This window comes from Haliaeetus albicilla, chromosome 14 (assembly GCF_947461875.1).
Source record: "Haliaeetus albicilla chromosome 14, bHalAlb1.1, whole genome shotgun sequence".
Taxonomy (NCBI): domain Eukaryota; kingdom Metazoa; phylum Chordata; class Aves; order Accipitriformes; family Accipitridae; genus Haliaeetus; species Haliaeetus albicilla.
Genome location: NC_091496.1, coordinates 7,515,500 through 7,541,386, shown reverse-complemented (window position 1 = coordinate 7,541,386; position 25,887 = coordinate 7,515,500). Strand labels below are relative to the sequence as shown.

At 45.1% G+C, this 25,887-nt stretch overlaps 1 protein-coding gene across 1 annotated transcript in view; it reads left to right on the top strand.

Annotated features, from left to right (window-relative positions):
* Positions 1-24,468, top strand: part of CCDC3 (coiled-coil domain containing 3) — a 42,935-nt gene extending 18,467 nt beyond the window's left edge. Inside the window, exon 3 of the mRNA XM_069801622.1 lies at positions 21,190-24,468. Coding sequence (XP_069657723.1) covers positions 21,190-21,465 — 276 coding nt within the window. The 3' untranslated portion in view covers positions 21,466-24,468. The remainder of the gene's footprint in view (positions 1-21,189) is intronic.
* Positions 24,469-25,887: the final 1,419 nt, after the last annotated feature.

Sequence of the window (25,887 nt, the reverse complement as noted above, 5' to 3'; positions counted from 1 at the left end):
CCTGGCCCCCCTTTTTTAAATGCTTGTGGTCAATTACAGGCTGATTTAGGAAATGGTGCAAAATGTGTAAATGAAACTAAAAGCATTTCTCAAAATGGTGTTAGGAAAAGAAAAAAAAAAAAGAGGACACATATGTTATCAATACTCTATCAAAAGGGAACAATGTCTCTGACCATAGAAAGCCTTAGACTCCAAAGCTTGCAGTAACAACTGGAATAAGCTTTCTAATCCAGGCAACATTGTTGGAACCATTATGTAAGACGACCTTTTACATGGGGCTCTTTGAATTACTTCAACATTGATTTTAGGGCTTTTTCTATTTGGTCGCCAAGTATACACTCTAGATGGGACTCTGAAGGTATTTTTTCCATGCATTTTATGTATAAATATTCTGGTTTGGGATTGGCTTCTTGGTTGGGTTTTTTTAAGTAGTAGTTGAAAGGAGTTAGGGAGCTTGTCTACTTCAGCATTGCTCCCAAAATGTGAGGAAAGACTGAATTTCATTGCATACAAGGCTTTAAAGTGCTGCAGCCAAGAGCAGAGTGGGGTATAGGAGTCCTTTTGATAGACGCTTCAATATCAGAAGCCCTGACTTGGTGCAAGATAGCGGTCTTCGGAGGAAAAAGTGGAGAATACAACAGAAGATAAGACTAGGAAACCAATTTTCTTAAAATCATTCTCAAAAGCTTCCATCAGGCGAAATGTGTGCAAGTTTCTTCAGTTAATATCCTTAAGCCGAGCAAAGTCAGCTTCCAAGCAGTCCATGAGATGAGTTTGTTAGGAAGGCAGAGAGCAAAAAATGATTTTTGCTTCATGCTAATGGGGTGACTTTAGTGACCTGTAAGGGATTTTCACAGACCCTGTTGGGTCGTGCAAGTGGTTGCCCCCACCACATCTCTGAGGAGGTGGGAGCTCCCTTCCAGCACCTGTCCCAGCCTTGTCTTCTAAAATTGGCAATAAACTATTTCCCATTGATGGCAAAGAAGAAGGAAGCAAGGAGGAAGGACACGAAGTCTGTGGATCAAGAAGAACAAGTATGATGTGAAAATCAGGTTGCCTATGTTTGGCGCCTGTACTTGGTCAGTGGTGACCCAGGGGAATACCAGGCATAGGTGAGATTCAGAGCTGAAATGGTCCTTGCCACCTGCCTGGCTGTGAAACAGCTGAAATAAACCACTTGCACTAGTTTTTTTCACATACAGTAAAAGACTGCCAGCATTCCCCCCTGCCCCTCCAAGACCCACAGCATACCAATAGATATCTAAACGAGGTATCCGGGGAAGAGTGTAAGAAGAGGGTAATGATATATGGTGGTTCCTGCTGATGCTCTCCCAGCCTCCAGTGTTTACAAGTGAAGGACTCTCTGTGGTGAAGTAATTTCCATATATTTAGTTGTTTCTATATAGTCAGTGACTTTCAGTAGATTTATATTCCATGAAGCTGTCCAGCCTCCTCTTGAGAATCACCACTTTTTGATTGCCGTGAGCCTGGTTCCTACTATATCATTTGATACCCCAGTTCTCCTGCTGGGAGACGCTGTCAGTCTCTATGTACTCCCTCTACGGCACTCATGATTCTGTAGACCTCTATCCTATATCCTCTCATAGCACAGGACTCAAGGTTACAAACCACTCGATGTCTGAACCTTAAAGAAGGTTGTTTCTGTCCTATCCTGGATGGGAATCAGCTACCACAAATGCTCTGCGATGCAAGTCCATGAGAAAACAGGGAGTAAAGCCCCTTCCCTGACTGTCTGGGACCTCCCACTGCTATTGCCACAGGGAAATTTCAAAGTTTTGCCTAGACTGCTGGAAGTGCCAACAGGGAAAGCAAATATTTGTGTGTAAGACTTAACCCCAAAAAGATTAAGTGCAGATGGATGTCAATAGTGCCAGCAACCTGCGAGAGAAAGTGAAAACTGAGAAGGACGTGAAAAGAGAACATGGTGTGGAAAAAAAAAAAAAAAAGAAAGAATAAAATGCAAAAGAGATCAGAAGCAAATCAGGGAAAAGGAAAATTTCAGCAGGGCTTTTTGCTTTTCCAGAGAAGGGCAGCATGAAGACCAGCAAGGGGAGCACTGCAGCAGGGGCTCATCAGTGTTAGCAGCTTGGGAGGCTCCAAGGGTGAGCGTGAAGTAGGGAGGGGGAGGGAATATCAGCATGAGGGATGCAGCTTGGTGGGATGCTACATGTACAGTAGATGCCCGTGGAAACTGGGAAGGGTCCTGGAGGTGATGAATATCTTGCACGGCCTTTAGTTCCCACCTCTTCAGCTCTGGAACTCAATTGCTAGCCAGGGAAATGGTGATCCGTGGGAAGAGGTTTGGTTTTGTGAAGCTTGGCCCATGTTCTGTGGGAGGAGAGCCATGCAGTTTGGAAAGTGTCCATCTCAGGAAAATCATAAGTGGTAGGGCTGTCTAGACTAGTCAGGAAGGCGTGAACAAATAACCAGGGGAAAATAGAAGAAGAAAAGAAAGCATGATTCCTCACCTAGAATTAAATTAAGATGTCAGGAAAAAAATGAATCAAAGCTTCAAAGGATGCAAACAGAAGACGCTCTTAACTGACTTTATTCTAATGCTGTGAACCTGGTTAACAAGGAGGGGAAGTTAGACATGCCCGTCGTTGGACTTACATGCCGCTGCTGGAAGCAGGTGGGGAGATGTGTGATAGGAATGTTACAATTAATTATTATAAATCTCTTCATAACAACTGTGTGGGCAGCATGCAGGTGTGTGTGAGGACCTTGGCAGCCTGACAAAAATGTAATTATCGGTTTTGGAGTTAGCGGCGATACAGAAGCAAATGCTCTTCGGTGCTTCGTCGATCAGCAAAGTGCTAATTAGCGATTGCTAGAGGCCACCGTGTTTCTCTGGAGAGGAAAGTATTACCTCCTTAAACACCTGGATGTGGCGTGGGTGGGAGCATGGAGGGAGGCATGACTTACCTGGGAGACTGCAATTACAGAGAGGATTTCCTGACTCGGAAACCAAACCAGAACTGTTCTGCCTTAAATCTTTTTTTTTTTGACCTGCAACTGCAAATTGGTAGCAATATACATCCATATAACCCAACTTAAATATGATGGGTTTTTAAAGTGAAGTAGATCATTAATCTTTAGTTCTCCAGGGGTCATGACAGACCTCCCTGTCACTAAAAAAGGGGTTGGATCTTTTTTCTAGGAAAGATATGCATCTGCTGAGGTCATTTGGTGAGCGTAAGGGATGACTTTCAACAATTTTATACAGGAAGTCAGATCTAATCTGGTTTAAACAGAACTGATTCTTGTTGCCCTTGTTGCCCCATACCGGACCTGAGCTTTCAGCATATAATTTTCTAGTTTGGCTAACAGAAAACATGGGGTTTGGGGCTAGATGCCATGTACTGGAGAATTCAGTGTCCTTGCCTCAAAGTCCACCATTAGGGATTTTTGTCCTTGTGGGCCATAGGAAACATTGTACAGCCATGATTACAAGGACATCTCAACCACAGGAGTGAACAAGAAGCAGCCCTGAAAGCAAGGTCAGAAGCTGTCCAAGACACCATTTTACCAAGCTCGACTATAGCTGAAGAAAAAGCATTGAGAAAAGGGTGAGAAAAAGCATTGCCGTATGGAGGCTGTCTTCTAAAATCACTTCAGAACAGGAGCCTTTTAAAGTTCCCCATCAAATGCAGTAAAACACGCTGTAGAGCAGCTTTAAAAACAGGGAGAAGGCAAGGGCTGATACAACTCCATCACAGCAGTGACAGCCAAGTAGTGCTTCTCAGGCCTGTGTTCCTTTAAAAATGTGCACTGAGCCCTTTTGCACTCTTAGTGCTGTTTGCTGAAGTATTAAGGAAATGGGAAAGCCTCCAGAAAACTGGTTCAACTCAGCTGACACCGTGAAGTTTAAAAAAGGAGCAGGAAAGAGACTGAGGACTGCAGCACGCTGGTGACCTACCACCGGCTGAGGACACGGGGATGCATCACGCAGCCCCGTGCTCGGAGGTGTCCGGCAGCTGTTGAAAGGGAGGTTGGAATAACGTCTGCTCACAGCAGCTACGGGGGATTTTGGGGGTCCTGATGGAAATAGGGAGAAGGATTTTTGAGGTAGCCTTCAGGAAGCTTTTGACTCTGCTGAGGAGCAAGAGCACCCCATAACACCACATTGCCCTTGAAGACATGGAAAATCTGTAACAGTGAATTGATTGTAATTTGTTAGAGCTGAGCAGAGCTGTGTCCTCTTCCTCTGAAATTCTGCAAGCCTCACAGATGCTGTGTGTGAATTATTTGTGTGCTGTAATGCCTGTAGTGGTTTAATGCATAACACACATGCAGGATGAAGATTAAGGAGTGCCCATCTGTTGTTGCTACAGACGTGCTTTGTCATGGCCATTACTGTTTCTCAACCAGGATTTTTGAAGTCCAGGCAACCCACATCTGCATCCACTGTGTCACCATCCAAGATTCAAAGCTCAGCTCAGAACTGATTAGGTTTAACTGCATATAACCCCTTCTTGTGATTTAACTTCGAGAGTAGCTGATACTAGAAGATATTTACCTATCTTTTCAGGTAATGTAGAGTTTATTACAGGATCCCTCCCTTTTCCTCTTCCCTTGTATGTGGTTTTGTGTAGACCTCATGAACTATGAGTCATATGTACAAAAATAAAGTAATAAATGAGTTTGAAATCTGAAACCACTTTCAGAATTTTTTGGATGAAAGTGGGATTGTTAGTTTAGGGTATTGGTCTACTTTGATAAGCAATAGAGGTGGAACATTGCTGTGTGAGCTCTTCTTTCACCACCATCTGGAGTAGACTTGGGTTTGGGGTTGGCCAAACAAAGAGGCAAAAGGCTGTCTGCAAGCCCAAGGAGGAGCCTGAACTTTGGGGTTCAGCCCAGTAATTGAATCAACTGGTGTTTATGTTGGATTATCCCTATAATTTTCTTGTGTCTTGATTATTGTTACGTATACATCAGTTTTATTCTAGTTGTTTGAAAAGACCTTTGAATAACTAAGCTTTGAGATGCCTGGGAAATATTCCTTCAGCAATCAAAGGCATACACAAAGATGTGGCATGCATTTTCCATAGTCTTCACTAAATTTGAGTATTCAAATTAGTGACCTAAGACATGATTTTACACCTACCCGGCAATGATACCACTGACTTCAAAAGGCAGACGTAAGCTGACATGTGACTTTTGGACAAATGGCAGTTTCTTTAGCTGCTATCGCATTACTTTTGATCTCTTTTCTGTCACCTTATCCAAATTGCTACCCGGTCACGTCAGCAAGTGTTAGACTCATTGCCTTGAGTCTATAGCAGAGCATCTCCTGTGACATGTTACTCCCTGTCCCCTCGCACAAAGCAAAAGGTCAGGCCAAACTCCATTTTTTGACATTTTTTGGTAGATCTGAACATCTGTGGCTTTTACTGAATTCAGTCCAGCTTTAGCCTCATGTTGTACCTGAAAATCATGTTCTTGTTGTGTCTGAGGGACTCACTTCACTACTGGAGCATCAAAACAATTTTTAGCTGGCTTTAAGGTGTGGACAGTCATTAGCAGAGCTGGGACGCAATATGGGGATCCTCATATCTACTCACTTCTTCTTGCTTCTAGACATCTGCCTTCCTTCATACATAACTCTGAAACCACTTTCCCTGTCTCTTTGCCTACATTTCATGTGTGGTATTTTGGGGAGAGCTTATTACAGCCAAGCTCAAGCGTAGCCAGCACTTAGTTACAAGTGCAAACATATAATGAACGTCTGTCTTTCATTAGGATCTTTCCAGAAGGCATTAAAACACAGCCAAGGTGGCTTCACAGGCTCTGCATTCTCCCAGCACTTGTTGGTTCAACTGTTCTTAAAAAATGTGGGAGTTTGGGAGAGCGTGGATGTCAGCACCAGTAAGGATTTGCAGTGTGTCAAGTAGAAGGAAATAGGCAGGTTATTTTAGAGCCGAGCCAGCCCTCCTCTTTGCTCAAGCTTTCAAGTGAAACATCAGGGAGAGCTCCAGTGGTAGATGGCTCTTTGGGGAGCCACCAGCTGCTGTTTCTGAGTTACAATTGGATTACACAATCCCGTAGCCGCATCGCACATTCATCATCACCTCCTGTCCGCAGCTGAGCTGCGAGGGGCCCCCACCAGCCCAGCGCCGAGACCTCCAGAGGCTGGAGCCAGCCCATCGGGAAGGATGGGAGGCAAGCGTGAAACCAGTTGCACTGCAGGCTGTGCAATGGTTGCGAGGTCTACTGTTGGAAGCTTTCCCAAGCCACGGAGGTCAGGGAAAACACCTGTGGGAATAGCAGCCATCTTAGGTTTGTCAAGGGGTTTGCGCTTAAGTTTCCAAAAAGCCTGATGCCTCAAGCAAAACTCAGCTTCATTTTGTCCACGGTCAAGCGCAACCTCTGCCTTGCTCTCAGTTTTCATCCAAAGCATTTAAGATACACTTGTTCATCGACATGTTCACCAGTTTTTAGTAACCTGGGGCTGAGTTTCTGCTTTCTCACAGCTCTGATTAGATTGACATATGTTCCTGCCCTTTCCTTCTGTGCAGGGATGGGCGTCCTCATTTCCATTGAAAACCTCCATAGTGCGGAGTCTCCTTTTATTTTGGCGCATATCAGGAATTACTTCATAAAAGTCACTGAGGAGGAGAGTTGGAATTATCTTCAGATTTTATAACTTGGCTAAAAAAATCTGACTGCAAGCTAAAACTTGACACATAAATCTCAGCCAGGAAATAATTTAGTTTCTCTTCTTCTATCAAACGATAACACAAACAGCAAACGACTCCTCCCCCCACAAACACTTGCAAATTTCTCAATGGTAAAAGGTTATTTTAGGAAGGGATTAAATCAAGAAACCTTAGGGTGGGGAGAATATGGAAGGAAAAACACTTGAAATGATGCAATTTTTTGTGCTTCTTCACTTGAAATGCCTCACAAATATCCTGAGGGAGCAGTGTAGATCACCAGTTTGGTTGCCTTTCAGTAATACCGACTGCCACAAGAAGTGTAGGTGCTGTATGCCAGAACAGTGATGTACTTATTAACAGGAATAAACAGACCAAGGCAGAACTGAGAGATCAGTCTGGATGGGAATCAGATTAAACAAATTGGTCATCCAGTCTTTCTGGCTGAGTTTGTGTTGCAGTTTATATCTATTAACCCTAAATCACATCTAGTTGATGGAGAGAGGCCTCAAATACCCACAGGAAAGGGTCTTTACCAGTCCCTCCAGAGGCTTAGTGTCATGTTCTTGCTGTGCTCTTCCACACTAGCTCAAACTCCTGTTAATTTCTGTCCTAGATGATGAGTGAGCATAAATGTTTCCTTCCCTTCTTGTAAAAAACCCTTGTGTATTCTGCTGGCTTTTCTGCTAGTTTATTGACCCCTATGTCCAGAAGAATGAGAGATGTGACCATTGGATTGCTGTTGCCCAACTGCTTGCACCTGTTTTGTCCCTGTTGGTGAACGGTGCCTAAGGAACGGTTGGTTTTGTAATCCGTGTCCTGATGAAGGCAGTTGCTGGAAGTTGTCCCTTTGGTCATGATTGAAACCTTTGGTCTTGGGGCTATAACACCTACCCATCTGCATCCTCCACTGGGTACATCTGGAGCTGAGCAGAAGTATGAATGTGTCCGTGCCCTCCCTGATGCTCATCGCCAAGTCAGTGATCATGCACCAAGCAGAGGGCACAGTTGTCTCACCTTGATGACAGATAATGACATGACTGTGTTTAACCAACTAAGAAATGGCCCAGGTTTTAGCTGGTGAGACACCCCTCAGCTCCCAAAAGCAAATGTTTTTTGCGGGGGGTGAAATGACAGTCCACTGTTTCTTAGTCCTTTTCAACCTACCAGGCACTTGTAAAATGCCACGCCACTTTCATTATGTTGTGCAGGTCTGCCCTTGTCCTGCAGGCAAAAAGGATTTACAAATAAGCATTAAAAATATAGAGAAAATAATCATTACTTAATGCCACAGAGATCCCTCTTTTCCCAGTGTTAGAAATTTCTGAGATTGAAGCCTTGAGTACATCACCTACAGCTCATTCTCCTGTCTTCAGCATCTGAGGAAATAAGGGTTCAGGATTGCAGCACATTTAACCATGTTACCCTTCTCTTCAAAGAAAACTTAAACTCTTCGTAAATCATTTAGACATGTGGGGAGATTTCCAAAAGTGTCCAATGATTTTGAATGGGATCTGTGATCCTCCCAGCTTTGAAAATTCCTCTTGTCTGTCATGAATGCGACACAGCACACCCCCAAATCCCATGGACGTTGCTCACATATCTAAGTCAGGCATTCACATAGCCAGGATTTTCCCCTTCTTGGATAATGTGGATTTAAATGCCTTGATCTGTGACAGAGAGAGATGCAACTTTTATATTACAAACTTTTATTGACTAAATCCCTAATTATTGAAAGCTCAACCAGTCACATGCTCCAGTGCCAGGCAATTTACCCAAGATCCTTACTGGAAAAGGGGTTTCCAGATCACCAGAGACAAGGCTGCAGTGGTAGGCAATGCTTAGCAGTACCATTCATAGAGAAATGCGGTTTCTCGACTCATACTCTGAATTTGCACAGAGAAGCACTGAGACAATTTTGCATGCAAGTGAAGTATCTGACCACGGGTCCTGGCTCCCCTATTGCTCCTGTCCCCACACTATCCAGACTTCAAATATAGACCTTTCTGGTTTGGACTAGAATGGCTTAGAAAATCTATAAATCACAGATGTCCTGTAATCCCCATTTTTGGAGGTGGGGAATTGAAGCACAGAGAAACTACTTCTCACTGGCACTGCTTTTCCCCTAACTGATTATTACCCTGTCTGTAGTGGAGACATCCAGTTCCTTTCCTCTGATTAGGACATTCATGTTATCTGCCCTCTTTGATTAGGTGTGAAGTGCGCGTGTTGCTTAATGAGAACAAGCTGCTCAGATAACATAGCTCAAAATAATTGTGATTTTGCTCTTCCAAAATTACAATTGCCAAAAGACAAGGAAAGTGTCCTAGTTAAGGGACTAGACTGGAGCCCAGGTCCTGGCTTCCTCACGGTGGGGTTTTTTTGTCTTTTTTTTTTTTTTATTGCTATGATGTTAGGCAATTCTTGTGGGGTTGTGCAGATGGTGCCTGGTGTGAATACTGTGATTGCTACTGCAGGAGGGGTAGGGGGCAATTCAGATCATCTGCTCTTTGGGGCTGTTCAGATCCTGGCTCTTGCTATTGATAAAGTGATGCAATACAAAGCTGGTGAAAGTATAGATAACTTCTGTGTCAGAGAAATGTGAGAAAAGCAAAATGAATACCCACAGAAGAATTTTGGACTGATAGAGAAAATTAATTTCATAATCAAATTTAAAGCCCTCATATACACACACATACAGGGCATACATTTGCTACCTGTCCCTAAGTATTTGGCCAGGAACAATAGCAGATTTTACAGGTAAGTGCACATGACAGCAGGATTTTACAAGATTTTGCAGAGCACAGGGCAGTTATTCACAAAAGAGCCAAAAGCAAAGTACCGCGTGATTGAACTGTAGCTCAGAGGTATCGCCGTGTGCTCGCTGTGGGGTGGTGTGGCACCTGCTATGTAATTATCTCGCTCCAACACAATTATTAACTTAGGATTAAACAGTTGAGAGCCACCATCGTAACATTAACCAGCAGTGGAGTGCATGCTCTATAATTTAGATGCTTGCAGGGAAGAGTTCACCGCAGGGCATCTGTCAGCCCCGTGGACATTTTGTCTGGCGTAGCTGTGGCTGCAATCCTCCTTCTCCTGAAATCAGGCTGGAAAGAGGGCTCCAGGCTTGTGCGTATGGGGAGACCTGACTCACGCTTACCTTAAGACCTTATTTTCCATGGGCATTGTAACCAGACCTGTGTGAAAAGCTTTTCCCTGTATAAGGCAGTAAGTTGCACAGCATGTGATGGGAGTTGCTGATGCTTCTATGTCTATATGAAGTGCAGCAAAGTAGCAGGGAGAGACTTTGCCCATTAAAGATGATGCTGGATTTCAAACATGACCCTGTATTTCCCTGACAGAAAATTTCTACTGAGAATTGAAATACTGGGTCAGGAACAGGAGCCTATCTGAGGGATTGTACTAGACTGAAACAGCAGCTTTTGACTCCTATGGAAACAGCCATTAATGCCCCGAATGCTTAGGGCCATTCGAGCACAGGCAAGCAGGAGGGTGGTCTCCTAAATACCAGGACTCTGCACCTTGAAGGCTGGTTATTTGCCAAACCCTGCCATGCTCAGAGTAGCCTGTTGCCCATTTGTCATATCCAGGGTGGCCTGGGGCCCTTTCAGGATTTACAGCCCACGCAGCGGCCGGAGCTGTGGACAGGCTGCTCTGAGCTGCCCAGCGGGACGGGAATATCTTGCGAGTAGCAGCGCGCTCCCGTCAGCCAGATGTTAGTGCTTGGAGCTTGTTATTCAGAGCTGCTGATTAGTCTCTCAGGCATTTTGCCTCCTCGGTTCCTTTCTTGGCACGCTGACGTTAGCCAGAGAGCGCCTGCAGATCGCAGATGTTTGTTTTTCCATCCCTTTGTCTTTGCTTCTTCAACCTCACCGAAGCTTTTCCACTTCACCGCTGCGGCAACCTGTGGCACCTCCACGCTCGGGTGAGGGCTGAGCCTGGTCCTCTGCTGTGCAAGTGCCCGTTCGTCACTGCTGGCTTCGTTACCTCTCCCGAGGCCGCTTGCGTGGGGCACAGCAAACAGCTTCTGGCCGAGGTCTCCTCTTCGCTCTGGGCTTGCAGAGCAGCTCGGGAGCAGCTGCGGATGCCTTTGTCAAGCCCCTGTGCTTCATCCAGCCTGATTTCAATGCTGCTGCCGTCATTTCCCTCATGGTTTCACAGATCGCTTATTGCGAAAAGCTTCATTAGAGCCTCTTGTCCTGCTCCTGCCATGGCAGGGGTGTCTCCGGCTGTGTGCGTAAGCACGGTGTCAGAGTTGTTTCCATACCGCTCAGCTCTGTTTTAGTGCCTGCTTCCCTGCTCTAAATTAGTTTGTCTGACTCATCCTCCAGAGGAGTTTCTGTCTCTCCATTGACTGTAGAAAGAACCCAGAAAACCAACGTTTCCTACCCAGGATCTAGGTTAGATACGTTAAGAAGGGTGGTGCAAAGACCACCTCAAAGGACCCACCAAGCACAGATAAATACAGGCTCCAGTATGCCCTTTTCAGTCCCCCTGCTTTCCTGCACCCAAGTGGACTTGACAAATGAAGGAAAGTAGCTCCAGCAGTTCCTAGGGATGCTCAGGAGCAATGCGGGCACCTCCGCTTCCCGGCGGCACCGGAGGACGGCAGGTCGCCGCGGGGCACCTGCATTTGCTTTTTGAAATCCAGAAGCTGTGCACAGCAGCAGTGTGCTCTCGGGGCTTCCAGCCGAGCCTGCAGCCAAGGAAATCCTATCTGTTTGTAAAGGCAGCTGAGCTGCAGTAGCTCATGTGATGTATGAAGCCAAGATGTCCAGAGCGGAGGGATTTATAGGGCAACATGACTTTTATAGAAGTTGCGTTAACTTTAAACATTTGCCTTTCTCAGCACGGGTTCTCCTCTTGTGCATAAAACTTCCCCTAAGTATGATATATTTGCTGGGGAGGAGACATGGACTCCACTTACAGTAAATGCCCCTGTTTCTGTGCTTTCTCGAGAGGCAACATTTAATGCAATGCAGTCACGCTGTGGCCATTTGACAATACCCATCCACAGCCTGGTGGGATTTGCTCTGCTTCTCTCTTTTCCCATTTTGACTTAGAGGTGACAGAGAAGTGACATTTTTTTCATATTATATATAAAATGTATTTTATTATGTATTTACTGTTCCCAGTCCTTCCCTTCTCTTCTTGGCAACAGAGGATGTGGGCACTGAGCATTTGCACTCTGAACCTGCCAAGGGGTACGCGGAGGTCTGGCACTGCCTTACCCACAGGAGGTTTTGAATTCATTAAGCCCTTAATCACTCTTGTGTCACTGTTTTCATGTGCCCCACATCCTCCCACAGCCCACATCTCCCACCTATTACTTTGTACCCGTAACAGCTATGTTTAATCTAAACCTCAGCTTACAGACATCCATACAGCACCTGCCACATCGGAGCGTTAATCTCTTCTGTTAGGACTCCCAGGCAACTCCTAAGAGTTGTAATACATTAGACTGAAGTAAACCATGCTTAAAGTAAACACCCCAAACCAGGTATAACCCTGGTTTAAACTAATATTGTTCTCATGCAAATTAATATTGGTAAAGATAAATGCGTTTCCTCACCAGCTGATGCTGGTTCTCAGCTTCAGCTGCATCTGGGGATGGTGTATTTGAATATATTGTACTTCCCTCACTGCTACCCTGCTATAGGCTGTATCCTGCCTATTTAACAGGACCATTAAATTAAATGAAATTTCTAGGAGTTTTTGTAACACAAGGTAGAGGTCAGCCCATTCAAAAGTCAAAACCAACATTTCAATAAATAGGAGCAAAGTATAAGATGCCGTGCTGCTCTGATCAGCAGTTTCTCATTTCCCTGCCTTCCCATCAGAGAGAGGGAAGGACACAATACACTCTGTTTCTGGGTCTTGCTGGTTTTATCCCTTCCTTGGTATTTAATTAATTCGCTGTGGGTATGTGTGGGGGGAATGGTGACCTAATCCTATTGAAATACAAGCCAAGTAAAACAAGTTTAGATGGAGACGCGGTCACACAGAAACTTTCAGTCGGAGAACAATACACTTGAGGTAAGGTATATTGGCAAAGTTGGTTTAGGCATATCAGACCTAATTAGTTGTATTGTAATAATAATAATACTAGGTGGGAAAAAGCTGAGTTGGAAATTAAAGTGAATAGCAAGTTTTGGAAAGTTTGGTAGCTGTGGAAATGAAAAGTTTCTGTACACATTGTAGAAAAATAGCCCCTCTTACAGAGACTTTTGAAGCCCATCTGAAACTGCAACCGTAGCTCTAAGACAGAAATGGGAAAAAAAAAAAAAAAAGCAGTAACTCAGTGACTCAGTCATTTTCAGCATTCAGGCAGAGTGAAATGCAGAAATCTATGAAGCAGCCTGTCTTGTAAGGTAGACTTAAACCCACATTTGTCCTCAGGACCTGAATTGCTTCTAGCAACAAAGAAAAGATTTTGGTTTTCCTTACTCACAACATTTTCCTTTAAGCTCAGAATAGTTGAGCTGGGTAGTGCACTTAAACATTCAGTGTCATTTACCTATAAGTAAGCAGCTTAATCCATGCGTGCACTGTGAACTCTCCAGGAACGGGACAGAGGTGTATCAGGAATATCTACCACCCATGCATGGTACCTAGAAGGAACCAGAGCAGACACTGCATCGCCTTGGATTGTATTCGCAATTTATATCTTGCAAATACCTGTGTTGCAAAGTCTATGAGCTATCTGCCCTTGCAATGAGCTCTGTACATCCCCTGTAATAGGGGTGGAGAGCCAGGAGTAGCGTCCTGGCTGGTGTCTCTGCTTTTGCACGCTATGGAGGCCTGTGCCACCCCCACGGTTCGTTATTTCACTGGCCACCCTGAGTATTTTTGGTGGACGGGGGCAGAGGGGGATGATACGGGTCTCAGCAAAGAGGCTGGCAGGGTGGCACTGCCCGTCCCTGGGGGCTAAACCCCTGGGATGGCTGTAAGACCCTCCGGTTCCCCCCAGTCCTGACCCATTTTGGAGGGTACACATTGCCCAACCTTGAGCCGGGAGCAGTGCTGAAGGCTGGGAAGCTCTTGGAAATGCACAAAGCACAAGGGATGGGGCTGGTGGGGCTGAGGACCAAGCCCAACGTTTGGCAGCTGCAGCCAGGCAAAGAGGAGGGTGGCTGCTCCTGCTAAACCACTTAGACACGAGACTTCACTGCCGCTCCCCTCCCAGATCCACCACCGCATTCCTGTGGCATCTTGGGCGAATCGCTTGGAGGAACTTTTTCAAAGGAAACAAGGCAAGAGTGGAGCCCCTCCGCCTCAGAGCGACAGGGAAAAGCAGCCGGCTGGCTCTTGGTGCGCCTCCCTCGCTGCCTGCCTGGTCACTGAGGGGAGGAAAGGGACTTGGAGATGCCCCAGAGTGAGGTCCTACCCTCTTGATTTATTTTTTCGTTTCTTGGAGACCTTCTGTCTCCTGCTGCCTGGGCAGGGAATTTAGGGATTTACTGTCAGGACTGACTTATCTGCTCACTTGGCCCAAGTGAGGTGCCTGTGGTAGGCAGCCTGGCTCGTACCCTACGCATTTTTTTTTTCCCCTTTCCTGTCTTCTTGATTAGTGCAGTTTCTATTCTCATTAAACCATCGCCTTTTTTCCTTTAAAAAGTACAGGGAATAAGGTGTTGTTCCCTTCCTGGGTACTGGTAGTGACCAATCCAGGTGACTGTCACCTGGTCTCTTTGCATCCTCCCCCTCAGCAGCATCTCAGGCTTCAGTGCTCAAAGTGCCTGGGGAAAGCAATGCCTCAGGACATGCTCGAGGCGTAGTTTTGGGGCCAGGGACCTCTCTCCAAGTACCTCCAGGGTTGAGAGTCTTTTCACCAGCCCTCAAGTGCTTCCTAATCCCCCTGTGCCCTCTAAAACCACCCCCAGCCTAGGAGCAGGGGTGCAAGTGCTGTGAGTTCGAAGGCAAAGGGTAGGGTTTTGAAACGGGTGCCTGCAACACCCACTGCAGACGAGAGCCACCAGCAATTCAGACACCTTGCCAGAGAGGAGGGTCTGGTTTTTCAAAGTACTTAATGACAGGGAAGTATCTTTTTTAAAAAAAAATGTGTTGTTCAGCTTAAGATTATTATTTAAAAAAAAAGAAGAGAAGAAAAAGAATAGGTTGTGAGGGTTTTTCCTTGTGAAAAGCACTTTTCCCTGCGAGTAAACCATCCTCTGTGCTGAGTTGGTGTATTGGTGGAGCTGCTGGCACTGGGGCCTTACATCACAGCTTGCAAAGACTGTTCACATTCTCCAGGTACATGGGCCCTTCTCGGCCACTCAGGGGGACGTCAGGGCCAAGTGTTACCCAAAAGACCTGCCAAGACACTGTCCAAGAGCTGCCCCTGGCAGGCCCTCCAACAGTTCTTGGGATGGTTTTCCACCAAGCAGCGCTTTGATGCAGATCAGAACAAACAAGGCTGTTTTTAAAGACTCCCGGTTGCCCATGGACATGGATTTGGGTCTGTTTCCAGGGCAAGGTTCTCCAAACTCCAAGAAAACTATCTGTATGCTGCCCTTGCAACCTGCCCCAGGTAGTCAATGATGCCAGCTGCCATTTTGTGGGACTCGGGGTGGGATCCATCTCAGTCTGAGCTAGTTATCTAGGCAATGGAGAGGGGTGCCCGAAAGTGGTCCACCTGAGGTAGGTGTCTAGGGTAGGCGAGAAGTCTCCCCTTGGACGTGCCCATTCATCTCCAATGACGGCTGGGAAAGGTAAGATGACTTGCCTTGACTGGCTGCATCTTAGGAGTTTAAAGTGAAAATCTGCTTTTAGTGAGCAGTGAAATGGCAAAGAAAAACACCGTCCACAGCACTGAGACACCTTGGGGTGGGTGTAGCCTGGCAGAGGCTCCCTGCAGGCAGTGCTTCATACCCCAGTGAAGTCCCCATCTCTAATATTTCGAATGAGCTGGAGCCTTGTGCCACAAGCCTTACACCTCCCATGGCAAATGCTGACCCAGCATTCAGTAAGATAAGAACAGCCACAGTCATGTCTTTCTCCATCTGGGTCTTACATATCTTGGTGATTCATGTGAAGTCCTAGGGTGAAGTCCCAGCTCATCTCCACTAATGCCAGTGATGCTGGATCTGCCCTTGGGACCCCGATTTGGTATCTCTGAACTGTGCGGTCTTGCAGCGAGCAGAGGCAGTTTAACCCAGCACTGCCATGCCCCTACCACTTCCCCCAGCACGGTGGTTTAACAGTGCTGACAGGGGCTTTTCCACACTTCAGCAGGAGTGTTAGTGTTGGCTAAAAAGTCCCAGTAACTGGAGGTTAAGTCCATCCCAAACCCAATACCCTCCACTTCCAGACCCCTCCTGCTATCCTTTGCTGCACCATCCGTCTGTCCATCCAACATGCTCGCTCCCATGTAGCCTGCCCAAAGGGACTGAACAAAAGGAGAAAGTGATGCTCAGAGTCTGAAATGCGGCCATGGCAAGGCAGGGCTCAAAGGGGACCTCCCTGGCCAGGAGAGGTGAAGATCATCTGCATGAGCTGTATCGTGTCCTTACCGGCTTCCCCAGGGCACAGAGACCTTCCTCTTGCTAAGAGCACAGAAGGGGTTGGGGAAATAAATCCTGGTGGAGTTAAAGAAAATAAAGAACTATGTTTGGCTCCTGAGCCCCTTGAGAGACAATTCATGAATTATTGCTCTGCTGAGACAAATAGAGCTGGAGGTACGCACTTTGTGCTACATAAGGTTTCATTTTAAGATGTATTATATAATTTGAACAGCGGTAAAGCACAGAGCAGCAAGTCAATGTGCAGCAAATGCGAACAGTTTTTACCTTTTCTGCAAAGCAGCTTTATAGCAGGGAAGGGAAGAGAAGAGCGGTGCGGGGATGCGGTGAGCTCACTGGGATGCAGCGCGGAGGAGGCTCAGCAGCAGAGCAGGAGCTGTGCTTCCCAACCTGCAGTGCTTGGGCTATGTTTCCAGTCTCATTTCTTCCACCAGACACTCCCAATAGGTTGTGCTGGGGCGATGCTGGGTCTGGGATGCTCCAGTTAGCAGTATGGGTCAGGAGGAAGATTTGAGGGCAAGAAACCAAAGTGACCCATGCCCAGGTCTTTTAAAAACACGTCACATCCATGCAGAGACCAGGTCTCACTGTCACACATTTAAAGATATTCCTACCGTCATCTTGCCTGATGACATCCTGTATCTAAATGTCCAAAAATACTCTGTGATGTGAAAGATATTTTTGGAGACCTGAAACGAAAGACTTTTAGGTAGTGGGCCTCCAGAGCTTTTTAGCAGTGGTGCCCAGAGGGAGCGTGCATGAGGAGCTAGCTAGAACTCAACTTCTCTGCCTTTGGTAGGTGAAGCGCAAGACTTGGGTGCCACTGCTAGGTTTTGAGTGACTTGAGCTCTGTAATGCTAACTTCAGCCATTTCTGGACAATTTGTGGTGGATGAACACTACCGTCGTGCCTTTATCCATGGGGCATTTCCTAGCCACTGTCCCATTCAAATGAAGCTTATAGAAGGCAGATGTGTGTGTCTGTCAATCAGACAAACATATATATACGTCAATTCAGGGTGTTTGGTAAAGGGCTCACATGCCTGTAATGTGACACTCCGAAAATCAACTTGATTTGCTACAGTGCTGATTTGTTTGGCAGATGGACAGATTTTGTAAATCATCTAGATGTGGTGAAACTTAAAACTGAGTATATTTGTGACAGGATGTTTCAGACAAATACTCAAATATATTTAATTTGTGGTTTCACAGCTGTAGGCTGTGTGGGATAAATCCTAAGGAGCTCTATGGTTCTTGTAGTGCTACCTTTCGTGTTACATCTCCTGGTACTGCTCTGGACTCAAGTTTAACCACTGCTGAGTATGCCTTGCTAACAAAACTGTGGAACAACTGGACATGCAGACAGCGATCTCCAGAACAAACAATTCTTCTGAACTGTGGGTCACTAGAAAATGTAACTGTTGAAGGAAACCTAGGAAAATAATTCATAAGTTTTTCTGAGGAGCCATTGTTTGGTCCTTCTCTCCATTTCCCAGGTCTGTGGGCATGCATGCCATGCTAAGTGTGGCATTTCAGAGCTCTTGCTTTACTGTCTGCAGCTGATAACTTGTGGGAATAGGAGTTGTCAGCTATCCATCCTTTCCTATCCTTTCTTTCAGTGGCACCAAGTGGAACTGGCTCCTCAGTTACTTACCTTGTAAGGTATGGATGGAGATTTCATTGTCCCTTAAACATTGCATAAACACCCCCCCCACCTTCTCTAGTGCACCTGACATGGCAAGCTGTGATGGGGAGTGGGAGCACAGGCCACTGCCAGAAACAAAATCCACTTCTCTGTAGCTTTTAGCAGTTCCTTTGGACTAAGGTCTGATCTTGATGGTCATCAGTGCAAACTGTGCACATTTATGGGTGCACGAGACCAGAGAAAATGGGGTGTGAAATTCTTGTCTGTAGATATGCTCCATAGGAATGACTGCGCAATGCAGGGATATCCCATCTGGCTGTAAACAAGAAGTATTCAAGTAGCAACACAGACGGAGGGTTGGTTAACTTCTCACTTATTTGTTCAGCAGCTGGGTTAGTTATACAGGCTGTGCTGAGCCCCTGGCTGTTGCAGTTACACAGTTCTCAGCACCACTTTAAAAATAACTCGGTTGCACTCATGTGAACTGCAGCCCTAGCAGTAACAGCAAGGCTGGGACAGCACTCACATTTAAATATCATCCCCACTGCAGATCCCTGTGAAAAATGCTGTTTGTAACCAGCAGGTGAGAGCGTGAGGACTCCACCTTGTTATTTTTCCCCATGTAGAAGGAGGAAATAGTTTATTTTTCGGCTGGTAGTCTTGCAGTTGCAGGCAGGCATCCAATTATCAAGCTGGGCTCTTCTATCACCTACCCTGCTGGTAAATAAAGCTGTGCGTGTCCAACAGTACCTCAGTTTTTTATAACTGTGTTGTTCCAGTGATCTCTCTGGATACCTCCAGATAATTTAAGCACTAAACCATGGGTTTGACTGGAGAGTGAGGATCTGGAAGAGGAACAGCATGAGCAAATGAGCTAGCTAGCTTTTTGATGGTGTTTGAGAAGTTTCTGAGTGGCTCTGTAGAGCTGGACTACCTCTGCTGACAGAGGACCAACCTCAAAAGGTTTGGGAGTGCCTCTGGGATGAGGCTAATACCATCCCTGATGTCTGCTATCAGACATTCCCCCACGAGCCAGCCCAGACAGATGAGACACGGTTGGGTTTGCACAACCTCACACTTCAGCTAGCTGCACAAATTGTTTGTTCCTCTGCATTGGACTCTGTCATGTGCTATAGCTCTCACTGCACCAATGGAAAATGCAAGAAATCCCTCATGAAGTAGAGTTTCCACCTCCTGTCTTCCCAACAAACCTCTTTTCCTAACTCAGTGCTCTCCTTTGCAGGGATTTAAATTCAAGAAGTGTTCTGCTTGAAGTTTTGCAAGGGTTTGGCAAACACAAAAGCCAAGATATGCTGGCTGTTTTCAAATAACCCTTGGAATGAGCTGTGATCAAAACCAAATTCCCTCCTCTTCAGTGCAATTTCTGGCCCTCTATCTGTGAGCTCCCAGTCTCCCTAGTATGCGTTTATAAAAGAGCCCTAGTGAGAGGATGGTTGGGGCAAGAATTTGCCTTTTAGCAAAGCCCTGCAGTGCTTTCGCACAAGAAACAAGAGCTTATGGGGACTGGAAGCAGTTGCTGTGTTTGTGTTGACTGGCCATGGTTTTCGGCTGCTGGGGGTTTCCAAAGCAAATGAAGTGTTATTCGTCAAAGCGGGCTCCCTCCCCTACTTCCAGTTGTTAAAAATACTACAAAGTAAGATGGAAAGAAACATGTAATCCTTCATCATCACAGTGAGGATTTACTTGTTTATTTAGTTTCCCTGTCTGTTCCAAATGTTCTGCCAGAGAAAGCCCATCCAGGCTCCAGGAGTGCTTGACACATAAAAAAAATCTAGACGTATATAGGAGATAAATCCAGCAGAAGACGCTGCCTTTCCTCACAGTGCACCAGTGGAGCAATCAGCTGAACGTCCCACTTGCACAATAAAATCTCTCAGGATGCTTTTTGTAGGAAAGGAAGGAAGGAGGCACATCACCCTGGGCAGAAATAGATTTTGATGGGGGGTCCTCTAGATTAGAAACTTTATGGTGAGGCTGTCCTTGAGCCCCAGGCACCTCCTCTTTTTCTGCTTGGAAAATGTTGCCCAGGTAGAAAACATGGAACTTGGTGCCTTTGTAGTCAGTGAAATGGGGGACTTGTGTTCAGAGGGTGATTCTTCCCACTGCCCTAGGAGGTGGAGATCACCCTCTTGAAGGGTCTCTCCCTGCAGATATTCCAGGGGAAACTGGAAGAGAGGAGCCCAGACCTGAGTCTCACTTTTAGCTGCTTAAGAGAAGGCAGCTGAATCCCGTCCCATGTGACACCATCCGTCAGGAACACAACTTCTTTGCATTGAAACTAGTCAGCAGCCTTTGTAGCTGGTGTTTCTCATCCCATTCCTACAGCTGCACCTGCGAATAGGAAGCAAGTCAGAAACAGGAGACCGTAAACATGGCAATCACATATAGCTGAGATGAGATAGACCTCTGGGTCATCCTAGGATGAGGTAGCAGAGGAAGAACAATTCTCGACCAGATGTTTTGCATTTGGACCATTATCCAACCCGGCGGATTTGAAAATGCTTCTATGAGCTGCTCTTCTAGTGCTGCCTTGAGTGCAGCACCTTTGGCTCCTTTTCTTTTTTTTTGCCCAAGGGCCACAGGCATGAGTGGACATCAAGAGCTTGATATCCCTACTGGGGGCAATATTGCAGTAAGTTGGTAGTGGATAGAATGGGAGGGGCAGTTTTCAACCAAAGACCCTGCCAAAACAATCACTTCTGTTAAAGTTAAGGGGTCTTGAATGCTCCTAGAGACTGCTGAGATTTTACCCTTTAGGATTTCATCTGAAAGAAGCCCATAAAATGAGACATTTAAGACAACCCAGTTCTTCAAAAGGCAAAACCAACCAGTTCTGCCTTTTGCAGGTGCAGTCCTTATTTGACATAAACAGCAAAAGGCAGGCTCCTGTCAAAATCTGGGGTTTCTGAAGGGCTGCTAAGCTGAATCAAATCTAGAGTTTTCCAAAAGTGACACGCCTTGGCCTGAATTCCAGTTTCATACCAGAAATAGGGCAGCCTTCCTCCATAAATTCAATGTAGCCTCAGTGGGCTGGACAGGTCTGTCAAAACAGTTCATAAAAGTAATTGTGAATCACTAGTATCATTAAGATCTACAATTTCAGGTCTTATCTGAATACAGAAGTGAAAGAGAGGATTTTACTAAAAAAGGTATAAAAAAAGAATAGAACTTCCAAACAAAAAGCACTCTACTTTTGAAGAGCTGTGAGGTGTTTCAAGGAATGCCCAAATTAACCCTTGCTTTAATAGGTTTTTGTGTAAAGCTCACCTGTTGCTATTTCGTTTCTGCTGTCCCCTCAGCTCATGTGCTCCTCGGTCCAGAAAGCCCTGTTTGAGGAGGAGGACAGAGTGAAGAAGCTGCAGCAGAAAGTGGCGACGCTGGAGAAGCGCAACAAGCAGCTGCGAGATCGGGTCAAGAAAGTCAAGAGGTCTCTCCGGCAAGCCAGGAAAAACACCAGGCATATGGAGCAGATGAACCGAAAGCTCAGCGAGAAACTTTCCTCGGCAGGTGGTCAAATCCCCTATATTAACTCTTTGAAGCAGGAGAACTCCCATGCTACCTACCTTAAAGTATAATCAAGGGTAAGTGCTCAGGCCAATGGTAATGGCGAATTTTGCCTGCATTAGATCAGGATCTGGCCCTCACACCTTGTCTACACTGTGCTTCAAACCTTGCGTGGAAAATGAATCTGAACTTGCTTTAGACACAGTGCTAGATTAAACACGAATGCAAACCGGATTGGGCTGTGTGTTGGAGGCACAGCCCAAAGCCATGTCCTCGCTGTCCTCAGTGGACACAGGGCCAGACAGTAATCTGTGCTTCTCCGCCCTCACCCCCCTCCACCTCCATCACCAGTTTTAGGTTCTCTTTGATGAAAGTGCCAGTTCAGCCCCATGGGCCATTGCAGGCACCTGACACGGGAGCTCTGCTTGCTAACTTACCTCCTCCAGATGGACTGGGCAAGCGAGGCCGGGGGGTATATGGAGATGGATGCTGTGGGAAAGATGCAGGCATGAATGCTCTTTGCACCATCATCACCCCCAAGCTCTCAACCTCCCTTAAGCTTCACTAAAGTCTACATCCAGTGTCTGAGCAAAGGCTACGTCCAAGACACAGTCAGTTTGGGCCCCTCTTCAAAATGAAGTATAGATGTGCCTAAATTGTCTTTAGACTGTTTCTAAATATCCCTAAATAGTCTACATAAAATATCTAATATTTTTTATTTTACCAGGAAGTGCCTTAAGGGTCTCAGTAACTCCCTCAGGTGCCTTTATCATTGCCCAGCCAACAGGGTTGGAAACCACATCATTTCAGGACTGTGTCTAGGACCTAATCCAGCTCCTGCAGTCAGGAGTGGACTTTGCCTGACTGTTAGTGGGTGCTGGATCAGGCTCAACAGACAATTTCAGATCCTGTTTTCAAGCAGGTTTAATTTGCAGCGTGGACAAGGCTTCAAGTTTGTAATCACTGTTTGAGGTATAATGGAGGTTGCTGGGCAGCCTCACTTAGTTACACTTAGATACTGTAGAGACCACATCAATATCAACAGGGCATTAAAAATTAAGGTAGTTTATATATGTATATATTTTAAAATCCTATAGAAAATATTTTTATTACACATTTGATATAGTCTAATTTCTTAAAATATGAAGTAAATACTGTTTCTTGGTTATCTTGCTAAGAAAAAAGTCCATCATCTACTAAACTTACAAACTGACTTCTGCTCAAACAGCATAGGTTAAGGCATCAATATCTGTGGCTGATAATGTTTTCAGCTGTGTTAATATACCAGAGCATGTCTTGGGTCTTGGTACTCAACCAATCGTCCTTCATAACAGGGCACCATAAGGACAGAAGGGTAGAAGAGTTTTTGTGTTTTTCTTCCCTTCTCAGAACAGTTTTTCTTACTCCAAGCATGAGACCCAAGCGCAGATCTGCTTCATGCTTTTTGACAGGGGCAGCCAGCCCTTGCCCAGCCCTGGGCAACACTGACAATCTGCCAGGGCTAAACCCGATTTGTACAAGGTGGACTGATCCAGATGATCTTTAACATAGAGGTGAGGCCCTCAGAAATAATAATATGCAAACCACCGCTCTGCTTTTAACTTTCCACACTTTACCAGATCATTGCATGGTCTCCATACTGTGTCTCAGCACTCAAAATTAGAGTATATTGAGGCTACAGCCCTGTTGGACCATGCTTTAACTATCCTTGTGCTAGAAAAGGCCGGTATCAGCTTTCACGCTGAGCTTTAGTCCAAGCTGAACTCAGAAGTTAAGCCTTGTGTTGGCTTCTAGGATGCTGCTGAGTTTAATTACCCTCCAGTTTTGCTCCTTTTGGAAATAGAGCTCCCTCCCACCCCGCCCTTGAAATAATATTGGCATTTCTTCAGGTTCTGACTCCTCCACAAGCTCCATCAGTTTCAAAGGCTTTGCCTACCGAATCAGCACAATTTGAGTTGTTTTGTGCTGTAGTCAGCAATGCTGTTTCCTGAGAATTACTACAGACGTAAGGCTTCCCTAGAAGCCATCAAGAGATTTTAACTCCAAAATTTAAATCCATAGGAAAGTAACTAATTCTTTTTTGGTTTGTTTCTTTGTTTCTAAACTGCTGTTTAAATAAATGAACTGTTTTTCCTGGTATAGGTATTAAAGCTTGTGTTCTAATTTTTTGTTAATAAAAATATTCCCTCTGGTATTCATTCATGTTTTATAAGTGTTTGTATAAAGCTGAGAAAGTATAGTTAATATAGCTGCACCTTTGCTATTCTTACAAATTTTCCAAACACAGTCTTGAAAATCTTTTTCTTTTGGCTGATATTTTTCTCTCCTGATGAAAAATTGGAATTGTCTTCCTATTTCCCCCTTTCTCTAGCTTAAAAAACAAAAAAGTAAATAATTTTGTTCTCCTTGTCAGTTTTGTGAGAATTTTATTTTACTTTGCAAAGAAGACAGAAATAAAACCCCCAAATGCAAAATCCAAATGCAACCCAAAATGTCTCCTCTGGGTATAAAACCAAAAAAGGTTGGTTCCTTGTGAGTTTTTTCCTTTCATTCCTTCTTGCTTTTGGATCATTTCCAGAGATAAGGACTAGCAGTCAGATCAGATGAAAAGTTAACCCTCTCAACAGGTCACAGGGGATGCCAAGCCCAAATAAAAATGCTATTAAAGTGTCACCATTGATTGCCTGTCCCTGCTGGTGACAGTATCCAAAGAGTGACCAGGGAGACTGTATGGGCAGAAAACACGAGTGCGAAGAGGAATTTGGGTTATGTCCACTCAGGCTGGTGTACATCACACAGGGCCTGACACAGATGCTAATTTTTAGACCCACTCTGTAGCTATTTCAGGGACCAGCTTATCTGGAAACCCACAAAAAGGGCAAAATTTCATGCCATTTTCCAAATTAATGTGAAAGGCATGATTAAGTAGGTTCCTTTTGAAGAGCTACACAGGGGAGACTGGGGTGCAGAAGTGCAGAGGAGCTTAGCATAGCTAGATGGGTTGGCAAGGGATGGTACAGAAACCCAAAAAACATCCTGGGGAAAAAAAAAAAGAAAAAAAAAGAAAGCAGAAATGTTCAAATGAGGAAAGCAATTGGTTAGAAACAACACCAAATGTGGCAGCCCCCCATGAGTAGTTCGAAGATGCTTTACAAATTAATAACATCTGCTTTTGCAAACACATCAGAGCTTGAAGGCTGCCAGAACGTCTGCAGGGCCAGTGCTAGGGGTTCCCAGAGCAGATGAAGCCAGAACTGGAGGCAAAGAGGGGCTTTACGGCATCTGTGTTCACTGTGGAGGAATTTAGGGATGCTCTTGTGGCTGAATCAATTTTTCCTGATAGATCCAGAGAATGACAAGAAGAAGTGAAGGAGCCAAATGAGTAGTAACAAATTGCAAGGACAGAATGCAAATGGGTATGAACAGTAAAGAGTAGATTTGGCTGAGTGATGCTGAGTGAGTGACTGACAACAAAAATAAATTAAATACAATATAGGTAATGTAAAAATATATTAATGGGGGAAAAGAAAAACAGTCCTATCTTTTCACATGAAATGAGATGCTCTGAGCTGGCATCAGTCAGCTAATATCATTGTATACAATTAGTGGTCAATTAGTCAATCAATTGGATCAACCTAGTATCATGATAATAGAGAGGTTACACCGTATCATTCTGTGAAAACATTGGCTGAACACTTAGCTGCAACCAAAAAGGTAGGTGAAGTGGTAGAAATTGTTAGGAAAGGGCCATTATTACACTGCTAAGTATGAGGTATGCCCGTTTCTGGGATGCAGTGTGCAGTTATTCCTCGTCTCAAAAAAAGTGCCTAATAGGAAATGTATAGTGAGAAGCAACAAGGAAAATCCAAAAACTAGAGTGGCTTCATATGACAAGCAACCATATTTTCCAGGACTTTGGGCTGGAGAAGAGAAGAAAGAGGAGAATGGCAGAGGGAAACAGGAGAGGGGAAATCTTGGGATTGTCCCCTTTTCACCACCATCACCACCAGTCTCTGTTGTGCTATTTCAGTCACTGGTTAAACTTTTGCAAGGTTTATGTGTCTCACGAGAGCTGAAGTGGATACTTCAGATGCTGATCTGCACCCAAAACCACCTTCTGTCCTTAGACTTTACAGTAGGATTTTCTGGGTTTTTTGAAAGTGGGTGCTTATAGAGCAAAGTGTATCAAATAAGCTGTATTATTTTCTCTTAAATCCCAAGCACCATCCTGATTTAACAACCCTACCTGGGTAGTTCGGGAAGAACCATATAGTAAAGGAGGTTTTACACTGAGCAGAGAGTCTTAGCAGCTTTCTGTGCTTCTTAACACCAAAACCATTAGAGAAGAGAATGACTTCCATATGTTTGAACTATAATTTAGGGAAATAGCCTTGTTATTCTGTTTGGGTTTTAGCAGAAGGGGGTTTTGGAACTGAAGAGCACATCGGTGTTTCAGAGCTGTATCAGTAAAGCCCATTTATAATACACAAAAC